At 41.6% G+C, this 24,919-nt stretch overlaps 2 protein-coding genes across 2 annotated transcripts in view; one reads left to right on the plus strand and one right to left on the minus strand.

The window, feature by feature from the left end:
- cenpp (centromere protein P) overlaps window positions 1-24,919 on the minus strand; it is an 88,021-nt gene that overhangs the window by 3,085 nt on the left and 60,017 nt on the right. The window lies entirely within an intron of this gene.
- Window positions 1,915-23,043, plus strand: ecm2 (extracellular matrix protein 2, female organ and adipocyte specific). Its single transcript, XM_051074521.1, is given in 13 exon segments — window positions 1,915-2,355; window positions 7,236-7,370; window positions 7,454-7,545; window positions 7,547-7,616; window positions 11,541-11,729; window positions 13,473-14,300; window positions 15,016-15,131; window positions 15,271-15,406; window positions 15,610-15,767; window positions 17,117-17,256; window positions 17,394-17,506; window positions 18,364-18,577; window positions 21,226-23,043. Coding segments are annotated over 12 exon segments (2,382 nt in total). The 5' UTR covers window positions 1,915-2,355; window positions 7,236-7,237; the 3' UTR covers window positions 21,419-23,043.

A 24,919-nucleotide genomic window follows, 5' to 3' on the forward strand; every position in this document is an offset into this window, starting at 1 on the left:
AAACCATAAAGTTGATTTATTTTACTGCCTCCACTCAGAGAAGACTCTCTCTCTCTCTCTCTCACACACACACACCCTCAGGCAGCGTTTTCCAGTACTCCTCAGTCATTAGGGGTGTGTCTAACAGGTGAGGGGTGTCCAGGTGACTCAGCTGAGAGGCATTTGCAACCATGTGTTTAATCAGAACCAGGTTCCTGTAAGTCTCCACACACGACCAGAACCAGATCTTTACTTTCCTCTACTGTGTTTTTACGGAGCAGGTTTGTCACAGTAAATGTCGTTGGTTGATTTAGAAGAAAACAGCAGCTTTTTCTGTGACTGGAAATATAATGTGTCACTTTAATACTATGAAAACTGCTATTTAATATCTATTTAATTTACAATCATACTGACATAAGTATGAATAAATAAATGTAAAACAAACTGCAAAGAGACCACAAATGAATGCAAAACAGCTGCAAAGACACAGAACAACTGCAAAGACACACAAAATGACTGTAAAAAGACAGACTGTAACTGTAATACACTATATTACATGTCAAGTGATTTTATTCCAGTTCCTTTTCACATAGAGTATTAATGTACGACAGAGGACCAGCAGGGACAATATGGCCTTGATTATGATTATAGCATATTTTCCAATACTTTGCAGCAACATATCACAATGATTCCTAATGATATAATTAATTTAATGAATGCACCCTGGACCTGGATAAGCAGAATAAAACTGATGGATGCATTAAACCAATTAAATATGATTAATTCATTTTGGTTTTTGCCAAAATCAACACAAGGACTGAACTCAGGAAACACCACTTTTGGTTTAGTGTGTGGTGTAAGACTTTGGGATTTTTTGGGGAAAATATTCAGTTCATTCAATCTGTATAGCACCAAATCATAACATTCATTATCTCAAGGCAATTTAAAGAGTAAGAGCAAGAGAGAGAGCAACGCAACACTTCTCAACATGAGCGAGCACTCGGAGACTGTGGAGAGAAAAACTCTCTTTAACAGGAGGAAACCTCAGACAGAGCCGGACTCAGGGTGGCCTCTAGAAGAGAGAGAGAGACCAGGAACAGCTGTAAATATTATTATTATTAACCTGCAATTTAATGATTTATACAGGCGGACAACAACTTCTCAGGTGGCTCTTTCTGAAAGTCTGTTATATTGTTTCCCGTAACAAAGGGACCAGTGTCTGTGAGTTTTTTTTTCCTGATCAAATGGTTTGACTGAATGACAGGTGTTTATCTTGCCCACCTCATTTATATCAATGAGGGGAGGCTAAATAACAGAAACACCTTCCACCTAAATCGTGGTACACATTACAAGATAATCATTCGACCTGAGCCCCCCCATGTTTAAACATAAACATGGTTATGATCAGAAAAACTGTTGTATGGGGGCCGAGCACACACGTGTTTGACTGTGCGAGTTTTGAGAGTCCCTTTCCAAGCATGTCAGAGAGTCTACGGTGGCCGTCAGGTGACAAAATGGTGTCAACTACCGTACTGACTTGTCTGTCCAGGGAAGAGGTTCGTTTATATAGCTGATGTTTAGATACTGGATTTAATTGTCAGTCTGTAAAAATTGAAGTAATAGCTGACTTCGTCTTCTGTATATGTTTTTGGCCAACAGATTCCTTTCAGTGTTACACACTGGTCCATTAAGCTGTAACAGGGGTTTGTGTGTCTGTTTTGTGTCTAGATAAAAATAGAGTTGATTTTCCTCATTTAGTGTCAGGGTTTGATCGCCTGTAGGGGTTAAATGTGTTAGTGAGCAGAGAACATTTTTTCTCACTGACACTGACGTGGGATGTTTGGTCATGTGTGACCTCTGACCTCTGTCCTTCGTGCTGCTGTAAACTCTTTAACTCTGTTACTTTCACCACAGAGCTGGAGCAGCCTTCATGTCTCAGCTCGCCTTAATAAATCTACTTTTCCCCCTTTTTTTAAAGATATGTTGTACTTGACTCCTGTCAGTGTGCAGTGCGTTAGCAGTGTCCTCCCTCAGACAGGAAGACAGATATCAGACCTGTCTCTCTCTCTCTCTCTCCCTCTCTCTGTCTGTCTATTGCTCTCTCTCTCCCTCGCTCTGTCGTTTTGTCTCAGCTGCAGTACAAATCCTGGCTTTCCTTCACAGCTCTATTAGCCTGCTCTGCTCAACACAACTGCTCCACGCTCTGGGACACGCCGACTCCCACACACACACACACACACACACACACACATTTAACAGTATCATCACACACACTCTAACACACACACACCTCTCCTGAAGCTTCAACAGAACCAGAGGAGGAGAAAAGAGGGTGGAAGAAATTGGCCTCGTCCTGCAGCCGCCTTCAAACTGCTGGTAATGTAGAGTTAATGTCTGTCTGTCTGTCCTCAGCTCCTCCCCTCACTCTCTCCCTCTTTATGTCTGTCTGTCTTTTGTGATTTGTAAACAGCTGTTTCAGTTGCTGCAGAAGGTTTCGCTGTAGATGATCTCCTTCAAATATCCAGCTGAAAAAAAACCAAATACTTTGTACCCGTGACTTGCAGGATCTTGACAAAACCTGATAAGAACTTGCTCAGATCTGGACTAGAATGGATCTGAAGAAGCCACATTTTTAACTTTCAGGATACATGCACACGTCTGTCTACTTCCTGTTTTTGATGCAGTACTTCTCATATTTCCCCCTCAGCTCCCCGATGATGTTCTGTCATGTTTCAGAACATTAACTCTGAGCCGTGGGAACATTTCAAGATTTGGGAAGAGGTGCAACTAGATCAGGCAGACCATCTTTATTCAGGTTTTAACATGTTTTTGCTAAGAGTGTTTTCTAAAACCTGGTTTTCAACAACCATTGTTACTGTTCTCTGCCTTGGTTTCATTGGCAGGCAGTTATTTGACAAGAAAATATAAAAAAAAAAACACCAAACAAACTTAAAACAGAAAATAATTGGCTGCATTTTCTCTTCATCAGTTTGTACACAGACGATGATGAGACTGTTGAGTCAGACACACAGAGGTTCTGAGCTGCCACACGTGCCGACAAATGAGACCCACAACTGTGTCTTTAAGACTTGACACAAACTGACTTGCTGCTGCCAAAATTGGAGACACAAAGCTGACCCAAGACCTGGCCCATGCTAGGTAACAGAACTCCCTAGTGGTGTGAAAATGGCAGGGTAGTTTGTTTAGCTGGTTTGGATCAGTCGACTGAGTTGATCTCTCCCTCAGAGGTGCAGAGCGTACAGTTCACTTTGTCAAAAATGCGACTGAAAAGAGAAGATGTTTTAGGTCTTTGAGGATATCTTGGTCGGCAGCGTTAGTCTGCAGGAACTTAACACGACACACAGCCACCGTCTCTGCTTCTTCTGTTATTATAGGGAGGTAATAATAAAAGGAAGTTCCTGGAGCCTTCATGAGTTGGTGGTAGTGCTGTTGATTGTGATTGGTTGAGCACAGAAGAGCAGAGTAGTGAGGAGTGCCCTGCTGGACAAACCGACAAGTCCAGGCTGTCACCAGTGTTTGTGGAGAGGACAACACTCATAGGGAGCTGTGGTCAATCGATTCAAAACCAAAAAGCCAGACCAGAAGATTTATCAGAGCTACAACACACAGCCAAACAGAGCAGGGAAAATTAAAAACATGAAGCAAGATTATAATATAAACCTCACAATGTCGGGGCGGTGCAAACTTAAAAAGTACAAAGTGGTTTGATGCTCTGGACAGTTATTATATTATACAGATACTAAACCCAGTAACAATACAAATGAAAAAGCTCAGTAACTTGTTCCAGTTTTTTAGATGACTCATGACAGAAACTCTGGGAGAAGACACACGGTTTTACAGATGCCACAAAAACAGAAGTTAAATTGTAAACATGAACAGCTCCAGAACCTTAAAGCAGTGGATAAATCACTTATCCTGTATAATAAGTTTAAGGGACATCATAAACCTGAAGAACATGTTCCTCAGTCAAACATTTTTTAATTCCACTGGTTCATGAGAAGAAAAACTAACTGCTGTTAATTTGAGGAGATTCAATAATATAACAAAAGAAAATGACTAAACTGAGAGAGAAGGAAACACACTGTGCGTGCAAACTGGTCAGGAGTTGTTTATCAAAAATGTTCTCTCTTGAAATGAACTGGGCTTTGTAGTTTTTCTGAAACAACTACTTTCACAATTAATAGACAAAATGATGCTTAAAAAACAAGAAAAATACACTGAAAAGAATCGCTATTTGCTGCTAAAGACTGACTTGTTTTGAATGAGGTGAACTAACTGAAGGTGAAGCTGGAGGAGTTTGTGGTCAGACAGTGACTATCAGACAGTTTTAGAAAAGTAAAACTAACTCATGTTGTCTCAAAAAAGTCGCACATTAAGACACAATGTTAGAAAGAAAAAGTTTTTCTGAAGTAATTTTAACTATTTGAAACAGTGAAGTAAGTAAACACAGCAGCAGAAACAGCAAAACTTCAGCGTCAAACTTTCATTAAACTACACACACACACACACACACACACACTCGTGCGCGCCTGCAGGTTATTTTTATCCTCTGCTGCTGTTCCTGCTGGAAGTCTCTCCGTCTGAGCCTGCTCATCCAGAAACTGAACTGCTGAATATTTTCCATTTCTCTCCCCTCCCTCCCGTTTTCTTTCTTCTGTCTCAGCTCACACACAGATCTATCTCTCTCTCTCTCTCAGCAGTGAAATCTACTTTCCAATTGGTCGGCGTTGAGTCGAGGGGGTAGGGTCTCTGACTGTGGAGCTGCAGACTTAAGTTTTGTTTCATCCCAAAAAAAGAAAAAGTGAATGATTAACAGATGTGTGGGTGGATATCATGAATAAGTGAAACCCACTGAGCATGACCTGCAATGTGTGCACTGTGCTCTGGAAAAACTTCATGGGAGCTGTAGTTTTTTTCCCGAATGTTTATAAATTAATGAGTGTTAACTTTGTTAAAATTGCAAAAGTTAAGATTCTTGCATCAAGTGCTGCAGTAGATGATAATTTATCAAACGGCCCATTTACACCTCAGCTTCACATTTAGGCTAAATGTCCAGAACAGTGCCGTGAAGTGTCTTTTACACAGTTCACGGTGTCTAAGTGAATAATGGAGTGGTTTTTGACACAACATAAAAAGTGTTAGGTGCTTTAGATTCTCATCTATCACACAGTATCATCAAGGAGGCATCAGACCACAGATTAATTCTGCAACAGGGGAATGAGCCTAAACAAACAGAACTATGCTCAGAGACAAGAAGAACAAGGAGTCCTGCAGCAGATGGTCTGACCCCTACAGAGCCCAGAAAAAACTGTGGCAACTTCTCCAAGATGCCTGGAATAATCTACCTGACAAGTACCATGAAAAACTGTGTGCAAGTGTATCGAAGAGATCTGGTGCTGTTTTAAAGGCAAAGGGTTGTGAAAGCTTTCTTACTTTACTTTTAGTCCCTAAAACTTTGGTGCACAACTGTACCGTCTCTGGTCAGATCACAAATCTGACTCCAGTCCATCTCAGTCCAGAGGATGGTGGTGTTAATGCACCTACAGCTGTTCAACATCACAGAATGAATAACATCTACTTACACAAGTACAGTTTAGTTATTAACAATTAGCCATCACCAAACACAAACACATGGACTTATGGTCTTGACAGCCTCTCCATCATCCATACATGGTTTGTGTGCTAGTTTCTGTGCTAATTCAAGATGTAGTCAGCAAAAAGTCTCACAATACTATGAAACACGAGTCACATCCTGCAGCTGTTTGTTGTTTGAGTCAGCATTAATGTCAGGAGTGGAACTAGAGTTGGATTACAGTGACTTTTAATTAAATGCTGATATCAGCTCCATGAACTGATCTGACCCCAGTTATTACAGTTTGATGTGGATTATTTCTTGGTCCCAGAATCAGGACTCGACACAGGAGCCAGGATTAGGGCTGAAAAGTGCTCTGAGAGTGAAAATGGTAAACTGAGGTCCAGTCTCTCTGTTGGAGACACTCCTGCTTCATACGATATTTTCAATAAATAAGAAATGTACCAAATGTTGTAGCGATCTTAACTGTCCTAAAAGATTATAATAAAGAAGTTTCCCAAACCAGAAATGTGCTGAGATAAAAATAACATATAAATGGTGACTGGATGAGATGTTGCATCTGTTTTTTCTGAGTAAATTTACAGAAACATAAACATTAATTTGTTTTCTGGCCACTTGACAGCAAGGGAACAAGTTGCAAACACAACATCTTATCCTATTACCACCTAATAAAGTCTTAACATGCAGCTCCACAGAGACACGATGGAGTCATTTTTGTCTCTAACTAATGAATAAGTCCAACGTTCTGTCTCTTTTTAGCTCTAGTTTGGTCTACACCACCTCCTGAGAAAAATACCTGTCAAAGCTGCAACAACCTAAACAAGCAAAAACTGGGCACCTTTCCAACAAATCAGAGGCTCCCGTCATGCACTGGGGCACAGCTACAGCACATTTATTACTGTTATTGAGGTTGATACAGGAGAACTGGTTCAATCTGCTCCACTCAGAGGGGGAATCAGACAGAGGACAAACTATCAGGTGTGTGAAGGTGTGTGTTAGTGTCAGATCTCTGCTTTAATAATGACAGGACTGCTGTGAGTAGACTAGTTATTACACACACACAGAGCGAGAGAGAGAGGGAACCGGCCATTAGGACCCCAGCAGAGAGCTATATGAGGACTAACAGCAGCACTGACAGCTCTTTCTGTCAGAGAATCTGCTGCAGGTAAAAACCTCTTCTCTCTTTCTGCTGTTGTTTATTTTTAAGCGGGTGGAGAAAGTAAAATGAGGATCTGTTTGTTTGGTTTCTGAAATAAATTTAAGGTGAGGGTCCCTTGTCCCTGGTCGAACTCAAGCTTTGGATGTTGCGGTTTGTGTTTAGTGCGTTAAACTCAGAAGCTGTAGGATGTCCGGCGTTTCTGAACTTTTTATTTCCAACCATGGCAACTGGGAGAATTAACTGTTTTCTATTCTCCTTTTGTCTCTGACGCATCCCATTAACCTGCTGTACTCCTGCTGAGGAACCAGTGAAGTCTAGGGTCGGGTATCGAACCCATTTCCTCTTGGGTACAGGCGGAAACGCATTTGTAGCACTGAGCATCAAAAACTGCTTGTGTTTATGTTTAGACTAGATTTAACATTTAATAAAAAAGGTGTTTTAATTACTGGTATCAGAGCCTGAATCTGGTCTCTGCTGCTACAGGGATGAGGTGGTGGCTGGTGGTAGCCAGTCTGTGGCTGCTGGTGGTCCTGACCATCCCGGACGCCCAGGGCAAGTTCAGAGTGCGCAACCAGGACGGTGAGATCCGCAGGGGGAAGAGGAAGAGGGACGGAGAAGGTAAGACTCTCTGAAAACTGTATCTGTAAACTATAACAGTTGGATTGAGACATTGATAATGATACTAAGACCATGTGTTGCAGGTCATGGGCGGGCCAGGGCGGGGCGCTCTAGACCTCTGAAGATCAGACTGGTCCCAGGTCCCAGTGTCCCAGTAGAGCCCAGAGAAAACCAGAGGAAACACTCTGGTCTTGGACTCCTACAAGAACCTTCAAGAACAGCACTCCAGCTACAACGTCATCCCAGGTCAGTGAGACCAGTAACTTGGCTTTGACCCAGGTCAGTGAGACCAGTAACTCGGCTTTGACCCAGGTCAGTGAGACCAGTATCTCGGCTTTAATCCAGGTCAGTGAGACCAGTAACTCGGCTTTAATCCAGGTCAGTGAGACCAGTAACTCGGCTTTAACATGGATCAGTGAGACCAGTAACTCGGCTTTGACCCAGGTCAGGGAGACCAGTAACTCGGCTTTAACATGGGTCAGTGAGACCAGTAACTCGGCTTTAATCCAGGTCAGTGAGACCAGTGACTACTCAAGATGCTCTGATCTGATCAATGTCAGATACAGTCCACCTCATGGTTTCTTAATCATTTTCATAGAAAGCTCCATCACAAGAGGTCCTGCAAAAACCATCACATCGCCTCCTGACATCACGTTAACCACGATGTTAACTATCCCTCTGACAGTGACGAGTCTCATTATGTTCAGTTGGTTTCTGTGGTGGTTTCACTGGACGAGAAGCTGTGTGGGGTAAAACCTCCACTTGTAGTCTGATTCTGACATGTTGGCTTCTGTGGGAATTAAACTCCTGCAAAGATACATGTTAATGTTTCGACAGATCCTCACTTAGAAAGGTGTTATGGGTAACTGATTTCATGCTTTAAGCCTATAAAATCGAGAACATACTGTATCTATTATGATACATCCAACAATACTCCTCATAAAGCCTGTTTTAATTGAGAACATAAACATTTAGACGGTAACTGCAGCAAATTTCACCAGTCTTCAAAGCGTGAACCAACATGGAAACAATGGCAGAGTGTAAATGGTACGTTACATAACAGTTTTCTAGTCAATAAAACCTTAGTTCGGTAAAAATATAAAACTGAATAAAAACATTTTAATCAGACTGGATGTATGAGTGCAGTCAGAGAACACTTTCAGCTTGTTCTCATAATGAAACTGCTTGTTATTACAGCTCAGTAACTTAATGACAAATCATCACATTCCAACATGAACAGAAGGGAAAACCATCTGTGGGAAATGAGCTCGTCAGAAAAAGAAGTTTTGAAAAATCCGACCACACGGAGACGAGGACAGAGACTCCAAACAAGAGCCTCAAAGCCACGTGGAAACCTTTCAGTTAAAAGCAATAAAGCCAGCATTATGTAATTAGTGGTGGCAGTCTGTTGTTGGGAGCTGGAGAAGATTTTTTTTCTTCTTCTTTGTTTTCATTTTAACTATTTGTTTCTGTTCTCGCTGTTGTTTGAAACATGAGAACGTTTCTTTGCTTTGTGTTCAGAAGCAGCAGCAGACACAAACTGACTGCAATGAAACAACAACAGCTGAACAGATCAGATCGCAGTTTACAGAAACAGAAAGTCACAGATGTCGGACCAAGACGACTTCTACTGAAAAGTCTGATCACGTTAGAAAAGAAACATTTTATTTGCTTTGTTTCGTGTGGAGCAGAATGCCTGTCTGGTCACTGTGGCAACCAATCAACTTCGTATACAAATAACTTGAGCGTGAAGCTTCATTCTTGATTCTGGCAACAGCACAAGTCTGACAAAATAATCTTAGCTTAGGATCAACCTACTAGCTTTCCTCCAGAACTTTCAACCCTAAATCTCACCCGCAGATGGTTTCTCAGCCGTCATTACATGAAGTGTGAAACTTCTGCCAAGTAATAACAAGATCATTTTCTCAAATTATCAGGTACATTTACATCCAAGTGAATTGAAGAAAATGCAAATTAGGGCTGAATAATTAATCAAAATATTACAGAAATCACAATATGGCCGAATACAGTATCCGAGCTGCAGGACCATTGTGGTGTTAGAGATGCCCCGGCCTACAAATAATACTCTCCAGATGTAAAGGGAACATGCTTGTTTGGTATAGACCTCAACAAAATCCATATTGTTCAGCCCTGATTCACATTATCTAGGGTTATCTGAAGAGGGTCTGGTACATTAATGCCCCCAACTTGCATCAAGATTTATTAGAAATATCTGTGTTTACTATCCGTTAATGCATCTTCTCTATCGAGACACTAACTTTTGAACCTTAGCTAAGTTTCAAAAGCAAAGTTTAGGTTAGATTATCTAATGTTGTGAACACAAAACCATATTCTTGGGGGCTCAGTATTCTTGCAGAGCCTAGGGTGACATCTTCAAATGTCCTGTTTTGCCCAACTATTTGTCCAAAACCCACAGGTATTCAGTTCGTGATGATATAAAACAGAGAAATGCAGCTAATCCTTACATTAGAGAGGTTGGTCACGAAGACTGATAAATGATTAATTATTAAAATGTAGTGGTGATCAACAAGTCACATGAAAATATGAACTGAACACTGTCTGATGTCTGAGTCTGATGGTCTCTGTATTATTTACACAAAACCCTGCAATTTACTAGACAACGACGAGTGACAGCAAGACGATATTTTCAGAGAAAAGAAAAGCTCTAAAGTATGTGTGCTCCAGTAGAGATGACAGGGTGACAGACTCACTGCTCACAGTGCAGAGGACAGAGATAATAGAGAGACAGTATTTAAGAGAAATAACCTGAGCCTCTTAACTACCTGTGTTTCTATAGAACTGACAAAGAGCATACCATTAGAAAGGATAGATGACAGACAGGACAGACTTACAATAGACTCAAAGAGCCTCTTCCTGCTGTATCATAGTGGTTTACAGTCTTTCTTACTGACTCACTGCCAGTCACAGCCTCGTCCTGCCCCAGGTCTGATGTTGAAAGGTGAAGTTAATGCAGAGGGAGGAGTGGAAACGCTACAAATCACTGCTTTGTCTGGTTCTGATGGTAAAGTACAAGCTTTAGATTTGACTAGACGTACACAGTAATTACTGCAGCAGGGCCTGCTGCTGCTGAGTAGGATGAAAAAGGTCTCAAAGCTGTGACCTACAGGTTGTTCTGGACCTCTGAATCACTGCCCACATCTGAGCTGCCAAAAAATTCTGTTGGTAAAAGGTGGATATGTCACTTGGCTCTGATTGGTTAAGGGCAAAATACCTCCTAATACCCCAAAACATAAACATCACATCAGAGTAAACAATGCTGTAAAGTGAAAATGAAAAGGCAACTCAGCCCGACTATCAGGAAACATAAACCTCAGACTCTTCTTTTCCACTGGTACCAGAATTATTTACAGTTACATCTTTTCCTAATCCAAACAAACATGGCAGCCAAATGGTTAAGACTCACATCTTATGACTGCAATGTAAGGGACCTTTGCTACAAGTCTTACTGCTCTCTCTGTCCCCCCCACCCCCACTTTATGTCTGAAAAAAACAACAATAAAAAAAGATCAAGGTCAGCCAGAGATGACTAGCTCCTGAAGGGAGTAGTAGTAAAGTAGCCTTTTGTCTAGTAATAGACTACTACAGCAGAGCTATGCTTCAGGCTCATGGAGGACTTTTATCTACACTAAAGTGTGCTTTTATTTTGAAGGCTCACTGGCAAAATAAAATGTGAATGAAAAGAAGCACCACACTTGCCTCATTCACTGCCATAAATTAAACTGTCCCCCACAGCTCAACGACTGTGCCATGTGTTACTTAAACCAAAATTATACTTTCAGCATCTTCAACTTAAATGTTGCCATGCGCCCATGTTATTGAGGGGTCTGAGCAGACGTCTTGCACACGTGAAGCACAAATTTTATGACCACGCTGACTGTATGAGGCAACTGCATGTGTGAGTACATCTGCCTACACAGACACGCAGTGTATTATGAATGAAACCATGTCTGTGTGTCCAGTCTGTGTCCATAGGGATTATATGAAGGTCTTAAAAGAGAGTTAAATGTTTTCTCATGCTGGCCTCTGCTGCTGTGTTAGTAGACTTTGTAGACTTTTACTCCCTAAACAAAAGTTTCTGAACCATACTGAAACAGTGAACTGAATGTTAATGTGTCTGTGTTGTTTCAGGTAAGCAGGGCCAGTGCGTGTACCAGGGTCTGACTATGTTCGACCAGGCTGTCTGGTCTCCAAAGCCCTGTGTGACTTGTCTGTGCACCAGAGGGCGGGTGGTTTGTGACGAGATCACCTGTCCTAAAGTGCACTGCCACTTCCCCTTCACCCCCGCCGGGGAGTGCTGCCCTGTCTGCATGGAGCCAGGTAGAAACACACAGCATGTGTAACGCCATGGTGCAACATACAGAGGCAACAGAGATGGAGCAACATTTCTGACAATCAGGGCCAGTGTTTGAAGGGTTTCATTCATTCAGCATTTTCTTTAGTTTCTCACCAGTAAAACAGAAGATGTCTAATTTTTGAAATGAAACTTTTTTACTCATCACTTGTTTCCAGGAATAAATTAAACATTTCCATCTCTGAGGCCTCAGCATGTTGCTCTCTGTTTCCATCATGGCTTTAAAAATGTGGTTAGCACATTTTGGGTCAGTCAACACACATGTTGTGAGAGCTTTAACATCGTCTGTATGTTGGGAGATACCACATGTTGTTTCTGACATGTCCAGGCTTGGTTTCCACCAAGATGTCAGTTCAATCTTCATCAAAGTGAAGATTGGATGTACGACTGAATCTACAATAAACACAGTGCATGTATGAAGGTGAAGCAGGAGGATGACTTATCACTGTATGTAGATGAATACAGCATTAACCTGTAACCATAGAAACATGTAGGTATCTGTTTACATCAGTGTTGTAGTTCTAAAGTCCAGGACTCAAACTTGAGCTTGACTTGAGGGCCTGATTTTCAGGACTTGTGACCCGGCTTGGACTTTAGCATTGACCACATTCAGACTCAGAAGTTGGAGATGAGGATTTTGTTAGGGTTTTTTTTTTTTATAATAGGCCGTAATAAATTGGCATATCAAGTCAAATCAAACTTATCTATATAGCGCTGATTCACAGCACAGATTATCTCAGGGCACCTTCCATATAGAGCAGGTCTAGACTGTCCTCTCTAATATTTACAGACCCAACAATTCCCACCATGAGCAAGCATTATGTGACAGTGGAGAGGAAAAACTTCCTTTTAAGAGGCGAAAACCTTGAGCAGTTCAGTTTTGTGCAAAGACGGGCATAATGTAATGGGGATGTGACTTTTTTGGTGACTCCGACTTGAACACTGGGGACTCGAAACTTGAGGTTTAGTGACTCGACAACAACACTGGTATACATACACTGTCTATAAACTATCTGCTGTATGTATGGAGTTTACTGTGAAGGAAAACACACAGTCTGCAGACTAAAAGCTGATTTATACTCTGAGGAAAATGATAGTAATTATCGCTGAAATAAATATCCGCTGATATGTTGTTCTAGCTCTAAGTGTGACTAAAGATTTTTTCTATATTCACAGGATGTTGAAAGGGTCTGTTTGATCAGCTTGTTTCTCTGATTACTTGAGATCCAGATGTAAGACCCTGAGAATATGGAACATACATTCACTTTGTCATCAGAAAAAATTAATTAAAATAAAATCAAATTTAGATTCAGCAGCAGCTAGGACCAACATCAGCTAATGGAAGACTGACTTTACCTGACTGTTGTACAGATACAAATTCAATGGGATTTAGTCCAGACTGGTCTACAGCAGCAGTCTGATGCTCTGTAGTTTCAACAAGCTGGTCATATATCTGTCTGTCTGTCCACAACACTAACACACAGCTGTCTGTCTGTCCACCTCCTGTCTGTCTGTCTGTCCTCTACCACTTTCATCTCCGTCCTGTATCATTCTCTTTTAGTTTTCTCTATTTTCTTCCTATTTTTTCCTCCTCTTCTTCCTGTCTGTCTCTACTCTCCTATTTCTATCCCCTTTCTTCTTTCCTTCTTTCTACTCCATCACCTTTTTCTTTCCTCTCGACCAACTCCTGCCTCCTGCCGTCTGATTAGCTGCCCCGCACCACCCTAAACCCATCCCAGACCCTGACCTCAGCCTTGACCTTTCTGGTGACTCTCCAGTTCCTAGCGACCCCAGCGAGCCTGTGACTCCGCTGACCCAGGAGGAGATCCAGCGAATCCTCTGGCGAGAGGAAGAGGAGCACCGCGAGGAGGAGGAGCGCCTAAGGAAGAAGGATGAGGCAAGGAAGAAGAGGAGGAAGCAGAGGAAAGAGCAGGCGGAGAGACAGAGGAAGATAGTGGAGGAGAAGAGGAGGCAGGAGGAGGAGGCTCTGAAGCTGCAAGTGGAGAAAGAAGAGGAGGAGTGGAGGAGGCAGATGGAGGAGTTTAGGAGGCAGGAGGAGGAGAGGAGGAGACAGGAAGAGGAAGACAGGAAGCGGAAGGAGGCAGCAGAGAAAGAAGCAAGGGAGAGGGAAAGGAAGCTGGAGGAGGAAAGGAGGAGGCAGGAAGAGATTCTGAGGCAAGAGCTACTGGCCCTGGCCGAGGAGGAGGAAGAGGAGCGGCAGGAGGAGGCAGAGGAGGAGGAGGTGTGGCTGAGAGGTGATGTGTTTCAGATGCTGCCAAAAGAACCTGAAGAACCTGAGGAACCAGACCTCCTTCCTGCTCCAATCCCAAATCCTCCCGCTGCGACAGATGATGAGCTGAAAGAGGTGGAGGAGGCAGAGGAGGTGGAGGAGGAAGGCGAGGAGGTGGTGGTAGGGAACAGAGGAGGTCTCCCTCCAGGTTGTGACATTTCCGATGTTACAGTGACATGTGAGAACGCCAAACTCACCCACTTCCCTCCTCTCTCCATCCCTGAGCTCAAATCTCTCAGTCTGGAGGGTAAGTTGACAACACAACAAGACGAGGAGCTGAAACACTGCAACTTCAACAACTTTAACTCAACTCCACTGTATTTTACTGAATCTAAATCCACAACTGAATATCATACTTTACAGGTTTACAATTTAAATTATGGATCTAAAATGACTGAAAGCTTAAGTGGGAGATTTTGACTCCACAAACTGATCCGATGCAACCGGCTAATTGTTTCACCAGAGAACGCTCGCCACACTGTCGGTCTCTTTGACAACAAAAACACACAGTACACTTATGATTATAGAGTGACATTACAGAGTGGGGCTCCTTTTAAATCACAACGTATCTTTGGCTGAGTTAGACATAGCAGGGAGGACATTAACCATACAACCCAGTATCAACGTTAATTATCTAAAGCTGACGAAACCTGTTGCTAACCTTAATTAATTAAACTGCCGGTCAACACCAGATAAAAATGAAAAAATGACAGATTTCTTTCTACAAAAATTCCCTGCAAGATTGGTTAGACTTGCAGCCCAGCAAATCCGGGCATTTTATCAAACTGGAACCAGAATAAAAAAATGAAACCCGCTATTAGAACCCAACCCAGTGTATTTTGGGACAAACGATGCAAACAAATAAAACACAGGCAAACTAAGAAAAGCTCACTTACAGAAACAGACTGCAGTTATAGAAATCCTGCTAAATTTCCTGCTCTCAATAATGTTGTGACTTGCAGGCAACAACATCAGCAGCATCCCAGCAGAAGCCTTCAACGGCATCCCCAACCTGGAATGGATCAACCTGAAGAAAAACAAACTCACCTCTGCTGGCATCAATGCTAAAGCCTTCAAAGTAAGACACCAATGCAGCCCTTCAGAATAAAAGCCAACAAATTTCTTTCTGTCCCTCAATTCTAGTGTTTCTCTAGCACAAACCTCACCATCAAATACCTCCCAGTATCACCATTACATACAGTATGTTTATGTGTCAGGGTCTGAAGATGCTGAGACGCCTGTACCTGGACGGGAACCTTCTGGAGGCCGTGCCCTCCGACCTCCCCCCAACCCTGCAGGAGCTAAAGATCAATGAGAACAGATTGAGAGGGATCGACGAGAACAGCTTCCAAGGTACTAATAACAACATCCCATAATGCACCTGCAAATTTGTTTTTAAGCTGCTGTTGAAGCTGCAGTGATGGATGGTGGCCAAACCCTCCTTGATTGCCAAGCTTTTGCCTCTGATAGAGAATAATCAAACTTTGTGTGACCTAATTCACAGATGGTATAAAGAAGGGGAAAAGTGATGTTTATACATATTCTTTATCTTTAAGATCTGAGCGGCCTAGTGATTCTGGAGCTGGAGGGAAATCTGCTGAGTGAGGCGAATGTCGATCCCCTGGCCTTCGCTCCCCTCATCCAGCTCTCCTACCTCAGACTGGGTAGAAACCACTTCCGCACCATACCACAGGGCCTTCCAACATCGCTGCTGGTATGAAGTAATATCTGTTTACATAACTATCACTCATCATTCCACACATAGCCACCACACTTCATTTCTGCTTTATTTGACAGCCTTAAGTAGAGAGAGACAGGGAAGGCGGGGGGGAGAGGGGAAATGAGATGCAGTAAAGGGCCTAGGCCTGATACGTGGTGTGTGCTCTACCCAGTGTGCCACCAGGGCACCACCAAATGTTTGCCTATCTTTGTAAAAGTCCAAGTCTGTACTGGGTTAAAAAAACATGGCCACAGCTGGCGTGATGATGCCACAAGAAAATTGGACCTAGGTGAAACTAGTCATCATGGATCAACCCTTAATGGTGCCATAAGTTTAAAGGACTCATTGTGAACCCTCCAAAAAAACAAAAAAAGAAAAACCAATAACAAATATTTAGACGATCAATTCCAGAAGAACAAATCTTATCAATGCTCTGAATATGAAGACATATCATTTTAAAAAAGATAATTGTGACTGACTCTGTGGACAGCCAATTAAGGAATCTGGAGGATTTTAAGGAGCTAAATGGGCTTTTGGGACAGAAATAGGTACAACGCTCAATAAAGTAATCTATGAACCTACTGGCAAAATGTAAATTTAAATTAAATCTCATCAGACATTCAGTCACGTTATCAGAGGAACTGGCAGCATTCTGACTTTAGATTTGCTGATGCATCAGTATTTTCTTTTTGGCTCTGATGTACCCGTCCACTGAATAAACTCTGCTTCTACCTGTGGGAAACCAGTCCTCCCAACTTGTAATTATGGCTTCTGGTTAACCACAAACACCAGCGACATGCTGTTGCTGTAAAATCCACCCTAAAATCAACTTCGTGTTAACTTCTAATTTCTACACGGTCACTGCAAATCCAAAACCCCACACCTTTTCTTATCATTAGTATTGAAGCTCATGGGCTACATTTAACATTTGTTATTTGCTGAATAGCTCTGGTATTCCAGGATTTATCAAACACTTTACCTCTGTATAATCATGGACGATTTTTTTTAAAACAGACTGTCGGTAAAAACGACCAAAAACTGTAGGTGAATTCAATTTTGGGGTGGATTATGCATTTATAACCTGAAACAGTCCCAACAAACCACAGGCTTGTCTGCCAAGAATCTCAAGGAAAAAAAACACTCAGTAAACACAACTGTTTAATGACAAACTCGTAACACCTCTACTGTTGCTTTCATACTGGCCTCATTAAAAGATAAAAAAAAGGACATTATTATAAAATCTGGCTATAACGGACCCTAAATTCCAGCAACTGTCCATAAGCCTTTGTGACCTGAATGATAACAAATATTTATTTTCTTTTTTCTGCCTGTCTGTCGTTCAGGAGCTGTACTTGGAGAACAACCTGATTGAGGAAATCTCAGAGACAGTTTTCAATCAGACAAGAAGTCTGAATGTGGTTTCTCTGAGATACAACAAACTGGATGAGACCAGGATCGCCCCAATGGCCTGGATCAACCACAGGTCTGACAAAAAAAAAAAATCCCACCATCACCCATGATCCTCCAGGGTCACGGGAATTTAGAAGCTAAAGTTTCAGCTGACACCAATATGAATATTTCAAGTATTTTAAATCCTCCTCTCATCTCCTTCCTCTGCAGAAATCTGGAGTCCATTGACCTTTCACATAATGACCTCTACCTGGTTCCGTCCTACCTGCCCAGATCTCTGGTCCATCTAGTGCTGGTGGGAAACAACATAGAGAGGATACCTGGTAGGCGCAAAGTGCTGATGAACACCTGGCTGACAAATATGACGCCGAGCAGATGGGAGAGAGCATGATACCTGGAGGATTTCCTCAACAACTTTTAGCCCCCAAAGAATTAAGAACGGCATACAGCTATATTTCTAGAGACATGAAAAGAGCTCTCTACTGACTATGTAGGTGATAGATTTCCAACCTTTTTAGTGGTGGCTCTGCCATGACTGCATCTGTACATCATGTAATAGCTGATGGACAGGTTAATTTTACAGTTTTCCACTGTTTTCCAACTTAATGAAAATCAATATTGTATGAATTAATCGTGACAGGTTTTGCTTCCAATGGTTGACGCCTGCTTTGGAGACAAACTCCTGAAGCCAAATTGCTCAGAAAATGACACTAAATCCATGTTCCAAGTACTCTTAAGGGTTGGCTGCAGTGCTGTTGGTCACTGGTTGAGCTAATGAGGAATAAGTACAACGAACACAGAAGTCACCAGTTTTATCACTGCAGTTGTACAGAGCAGGACAACTGATACTTCACAATATGTTTACTTTGCTTCAATATAAATGCTAATATTAACAGTAGTTCTGTGTTTCAGTCATTTTTAAATCAAAAACTACAATAATTCTGCAGTTCCAGGTTCCCCAGTGTGAGGAATCCTTGCTTTTCTGTTCAGTATCATTGTAAATTGAATATCTATTGATTTTGGATGGTTAAATTGGTCGGTTGAGAAAAATAACATGGTCATTATACAGACATTATACTGGTAATCAATCAATAATAACAGTAATAGCTAGTTGTACATAAAAAAAACATGATCGTGGTCTCTCCCCCAGTTTCCTTCATCTCCATCTTGATCTCCACAGGTTACGTCTTTGCCCACATGGACCCCGGTTTAGAGTACCTCTACCTCTCCTACAACAAACTGGATGGGGAGGGGATTGAACCAGAGTCGTTTTTCGGCTCATATCACTCCATGGTGGAACTGTGTCTGGATCACAACCAGCTGGTCAGTGTGCCATCTGGTATCAACGAGATGACCAACTTACACTTTCTCAGACTCAACAATAACAAGATCAGGTATGATGGCAACATCCATAAATATGGAGTTGTTTTCATTGTTAAACAACTTGTACTCGTGTGTAAGTTTGGATTCCTTCAGTTTTCATACTTCAATTATCTGCAGAGGTCACCTCATCTCCAAAACCAATGGACCCCAATAATTAAAGCTGACAAAAACTAAGCTAAGGAGCAGCTTAATTCTCTGATAACTTAAGATCCAGACATCCGATGACTTAAATTCTATATTTAGTTAAAGATAATAGATAGAAGGTTATAAAACGTGATGATGACATGACTTCAGACAGTAATAAAGTAGTTGTCTGAAATGTTTTAATGTCCAGCTGGAAAACTCTGACCTTAGTTCACTTTATGGCGTACCAGCAAAAATCCATCACGTGCAACCATTTTGGCAATTGTTTCAGTGGTTTTGAGGGACTGGACAACTATTATTGGACATTTAGTTTTAACAACTGGATGATCATCTGGACTTGCTGTCTGCTTGCTGAATGTTGTTCTGCTTTCTTGTTCTGGACGGAGGCCTAAAGATCTGATTAAGACACTTTGTTGGACTGTCTGCTTGGTCTCCACTGACAGATTTGTTTGCTTCACTTCGTTCATATTATATTTTTCCACTGACCTGCAAGCTGTGATTTTAGCATGACAAGTGACTGGAAGAAACAGCTACAACTTCAGCTGAACACTCAATGGGATTTCATGGTTGAACTATATCTACCACAGTTGAGTGGTGGTGTTAATGAGGTTTTGGACGAGGTATCTTCAGTTTCAGTACATACAGCAGTTCTCAGTGTGTGAATGCACAGGCAAACGGATGCTAAAAATCCCAGGTTGCTGCAGGTATTTTTCCTTGAGATGAGAATTCTCCATAAATACCAGGATCTCAGTTACGAGTGTTCATCCATTCATCCCATTTTCCTTCCTGCATATCCTGTTCAGGGTCACAGGGATTTAACCTAATCCCAATATACAGGCACTCTAGTCTCTGTGAAGGTCACCAGCCCATCACAGGATATCTATAACTCAAGGATCCGACTGATCAGAGTTTGTAGCTTATTTACATAATATTTTCATAGTCTTTTCTGTCAGTTATGATGACATTGTACCCAACAAGTATCTAAGGATCAGGGAATCACCCAGTGTATTGCAAGCCCAGAGCGCTGTCAGGCCTATGTCAACCTCCCCACCAGGCTTAGGCATCAGGAAGTTTTTTTTCTTTTGATGTATCCTTAAGATATTTTTTAAACTACAGTTACAGCCAGTGGCTTAGTTAAGAAGACAGATATATGGTTGAACTGCAGGTCTGAGATCAGTGTACTTTATCCTCATTGTATGTAGAATAGTGTGCAGATAATGACATTTAGGGATATTGTCAAGGAGGAAAAGTAAAAGCCAAAAAAATCTGAGACAGTTTTTTCAGATGGCCAAACATTGGAGGTGATGGCGATGAGTAAGAGCCTGCCAACACTGACCAGCCTTGGGTTGAAGAAATGCAGCGCAGACAAATCCTGGTGGGCTGGTGGACTGTGAAAAAAGCCATAAAGTTTTTACCCTGTCTGTCTCTTCTCTGTGTGCCTGTCATTTGGGGTGCGCATGAGAGTGTGCTGCAGTGGCCAGCCACTGTAGATATATAATCATACCCACAGAGACTGAAAGAACATACGGGATATCAAATATCAGCTATTACCTCGAAGAGTAAATGTTATCATAACTGATAGAAATTATGGAAATAGGACCCCAGTTGTAATAATCAGAATATTACTTACATTACTTTACACTAGAAGTGGCAATTATTGGCACGTTTCATTTACTTACAGCATGATGAAAAAAGATTTTTTTTTTCTCAAACTACAAACAGAGACCCAGAGTTTTAAAAACAAATGGGACTTGAACATCAATTAAAGTAGCAAAAAATAATAAAACCAGGCGACTAAATACATAGCTCAAGGGAAAAATCTAATGTCAATACAATCCTTTAAGACCAACAATTAAGAGTCCAACAACAGACCTGAGCCTGACCAGACTCAGAGTCAGACTGACTCATTCATCACAGTCAGCCAGACAATGTTAAAGCTGAAAGTTCACTGGACGGAGAGTCGTCTTGACAACAAGAAACAAAACAAGTTGATTCATGTTTCCACCTGGGAGTCACCCTGAATCACCTCATTACTCACTCACAGGTCCATGGCACAGCACACACAGTTGGTCCAGGCTGTGGCATGGTTTTATGTAAAAGTAACATAACAATTTAAACACTGGTGGGAAACTGTAATCAGCCTCCAAGAAAATACTGCTGATCATTTTAACAACACCTATGTGGAAAAGCAAAATCAAAAACTTGAAAGCTGGAGAGGAGGTTTACACCAAATTAAAAGACAAATTTAAAAGACTGATCCCTAATTTCATTTTAATACCAAGCAATTTTGTGATTCTCCTGTGGGAAACACCAGGAACTAATCACTTGTACAGAACAGGAAGATCTTAGGTTATGTAAAGCTACATAAACAAGTACGGTAGCTTTAAAATTAGTTCTAAAAAGATATAGCCACCAAGTTCAGTGTTGCAAGCTACTGGGTAATGTGACCTCTGTATTAATAAAAATCCTTGTTGCAGCACTTAATCGAACTGCCTCCTGATGATGTATCTTCCAGGAGCATCCCTGATGAAGGCATCTGTGACCCGAACCACAGTGGAGACTCCACTCTGGTGGCAGTGAGGCTGGAGAACAACTACCTCGACCCCCAGAAGATCTCTCCGTCAGCCTTCTCCTGCGTACGCTCCTCCTCAAGTGTGGTCTTGAAACCCCAGAAAAGTGACCGGAGTCCACACAAGACCAAAAACTAAAAGACATTTGTTTGAACCCCACCAGAAACACGGGGGATAAGATTTTGGTTTTTAATGTTGCAAGAGAATCCAGAACCTAAGATAACTAGCTTCCCCTGATGCTGTATGTTACTGAAATAACACTCAAAATAACACAAAAATACTCTCACAAAGGTTCTCATATTATAGTCTCACAGACAGGTTGAACATGGAAAATATGCATTTTAAAACACAGTGCTGATGTAATTTACCTTATGGCAATGGTCATATCCCTAGACTGAACCGTTACAAGCTACATAAAAGTAAGATTTGCTTCCTAATACACTGTTTTAGGCCTGGTAAGTTGCTCTGCGGCGTCACCTGGCCCACCTTAAATGAATGAAGGTGACAGAACACGTTCAGACTTTCAAAATCAAAGACATCTGTCTCCTTCGGTAAAATGTTCAACTCTCTAAAATGGAAAGAATCCCTACGCCATACGCAGTAAAATGAAAATGCTAATAAAGAAATGGAAAGAATTCTATGAAGTGAGACCACAAGCCCAGCACATTATTTTTAACAACCTCAGCACCTTCATGTTCCATCTCTCAGCTCAGTTTCTTCCAGCGCCTTCTTTCATAAAAACCCTGACATGGAGAGGGAGTATGAGTGGTGAAGTCACATGTGTGATACATCCTGCAAGCTCTTAGTGTTAAAGATTAAGAGGGGGTTAATGGATAAAGTTAAAGTGAGAGCTAATCCCTGTGATAGTTCGAGATGGTCAATGTCTTCTTTACATTTTTGTTTGTACATTTGTGCCCGATGCAAGAAGTTAACAGGAGTCCTGCCACATGCCGTAGGTTTTGTTTTATAGTTCTGAATCAGATTGCATGTATTGTGCGTGATCAGGCCATATTGTGCTTTAATTATATTCCCCACAGTAACTGTTAGTTTGTTAAATGGAGTCAAGACTGGAGCTGCATCCAGGTGACGTCTATTACTAAACAGGAGACTATTCTGTGCAGTGGCTGTATTTACGTGGTTTCATTCGCTGTTGAGCACGGATCGTGGTGGGCAGAGGGGTTTGCTTTAGAATTGTTTCATAGGGATGAGTATCCATGTGGACTATGTGGTCTGGGAGAACGTTCAAACAAATGCCTTTGACCTTCAGTTCTCTCCAAGAACTCAGAAGAGTTGAGATGTGGGAGGAACCACTGGTTCCACAGATCTTTTCCCCCACACTGTAAATTTCCACTTCAAAGTTTTCTTTTAACAATCTCCTCAGAAACACAAGAGTCTCCCTGGATAATTTACCCATATGATACTATATGTTTATGCTCCAGCTATCAACCTGTGTAACTGAACTGAAATGTATTAATAAGTAAACAACAGCTTGGGCAGTGAATAAAAGAGGGCTTCTGCACCTTGGAGGGGTAAATCCTTGATGGGGAAGATGTAGATTACAGCACTTACAGACTGTAACTTTGTTTTGAACAATACTGGCTGGATGTACAGAGAAAAACAAATGTTTTATTCCGAATACAAGAAATGTTTGAATAATATGCCCTTACTCTTGGCTGGCCAACAAGTCTAAATTATATGACAACCTATATATACCACAGTTTTTAACAATGTTATGATGCGCAATAAACTTCATTATGTTCCCATCACTGCCTGATTTATGAAGTCCAACCCACAAAATCTGCATAAAAACACTTCAAAATGAGCAAGTCCTAGCACTGGCAATTGAAGATTTAGCAAATCTTCTAAATCATAGAGCTCATAATCTGGGATCTGCTGTCAATGAGCAAAACACCAGCCCTATCTGAAGTGCTTGAAAAAAAAAAAGTGGTGATTCAGAGGTTTGGAACCAGGCTACATAAACCTCATGTTCCCATTTGGAGCACTGCAGAACACCTTGAGGTTTTTTAGAATTAAGTCACATGTTGACACTGGATGCAAATATTCAACCTGTGAGGTGCATGAGTCACAAATCCAAACAAAAGGTTAGATTATGTTGGACTCTCTGATCCCATTCACTGTCAGCACATCCAGCACACTGAGGAGGACTCTCACTTACTTTCATGTTATCAAATTAACACCTCAGGCCTCTAGGAGTGAGGTGGAGCCGTGAAGACTTTTACAGAATGAGTCACAATAAAACGCTGTGATCTTTGCATCACATGTCTCTTCTACCCTCACGAAATACACATTTAGTGAGAGCTGTAATTATCAGAGCAGAAAAAGCCAACTTTATCATAATATTTTCCTCTGAGAGGCTGAGGTTTAGGATCATTTACTTCAGTAGCAGACAGATCTAAAGGACGATTGGAACAGAAAAGCTAAAATGCACCGAGGACAAAAAACCGCAGCTCCTTCTTCGGTAAGACAAATTGGAAATATTAGATAATTATATGCAGACAAAAATAAATCCAAAAGTAGAAAAGCAATAAAAACAACAATCGGTAATGTCTGGTCAGTTTCTGGATGCTGGCAGTAGTCACCTCATCGTACCTCAGCTGGAACACTTTCTCCCAATGAGCCGATGCTCAGAGATCAAAGGTTTTCCTGGAGAAGAGAGAGAATTTGTCTCCTCTGCCAACGTGAACAGCTGCTGTGTTCATCAGACTCACAAATCAGACACATGACGGAGCAATCTAATACTCATTAGTCACATGATCTTGTCAATGTTCCTCGGCATGAGAGGATTTTATGTACCCAGCAGACGATTTATCAGGTACAAATAACCAGTATAAGGCTGAGGCTCCGATCAGCCCCTTAAGAGTAATAATTCTTAAGGGACAGTTCCAGTATATTAAGACTTACTTCTTATCTTTGTAGTTTTTGCTCAGGAGATGATTTATATAATATGAAAGGAGAAAAATTAACAAGATTAATTACCTCCTTGTCATTACAAGACTGGGCTGTATGGGTGTAAAAAATGGCCTACGAAGTATGTAAGAGTTACAAGAAAAAGCTGACATGAAGCTGTGGAGGGAAGAAATGAAGTGGTTTAAACTGAAGCTGATTGAACATATACTAAGGTAGGATCAAAACAACAACTGAAACAGAGCAACAACACGGGCACCAGAAGGAAAAAGAAGACGAAACACTACCTGGAGGTGCACAGTTGAGAAAGAAAGAAGAGGTGGGCTGGAAAACATGGAACTACAGCAGCTAACCAGGAAAGGTGGAGACACTGAGACAGCCAGGTAGCAGGTAAGGTAAAAGGTTCAGACTAATCACGACAAATGACTCTTTGGAGATAGTCTTTTTAGCTTCTACTGTGTCCTCTTCTTAAAGGACAGGATGTGTTATACTACAGTTTAAAAGTTACTGTGTGCTAGAGCCAATGAGGTCAGATGACCAGTAAACAAGGTGATGCGAAATGAGGCTGCAAGAAACCACTGAACCACTGAAACTGGTCTGTTGTGCAGCCCGGCTGGGTGACACTCCCAGCAGCAGGTAAGGCACTTGCAGGGTCACAGTTCTATTAAAATGTTTCCTGGCACTGAGGCACTGAGGCAACGATGGCGCTGAGGC

The sequence above is a fragment of the Lates calcarifer genome, linkage group LG12 (assembly GCF_001640805.2).
Source record: "Lates calcarifer isolate ASB-BC8 linkage group LG12, TLL_Latcal_v3, whole genome shotgun sequence".
In the NCBI taxonomy this organism is placed as follows: Eukaryota; Metazoa; Chordata; class Actinopteri; family Centropomidae; genus Lates; species Lates calcarifer.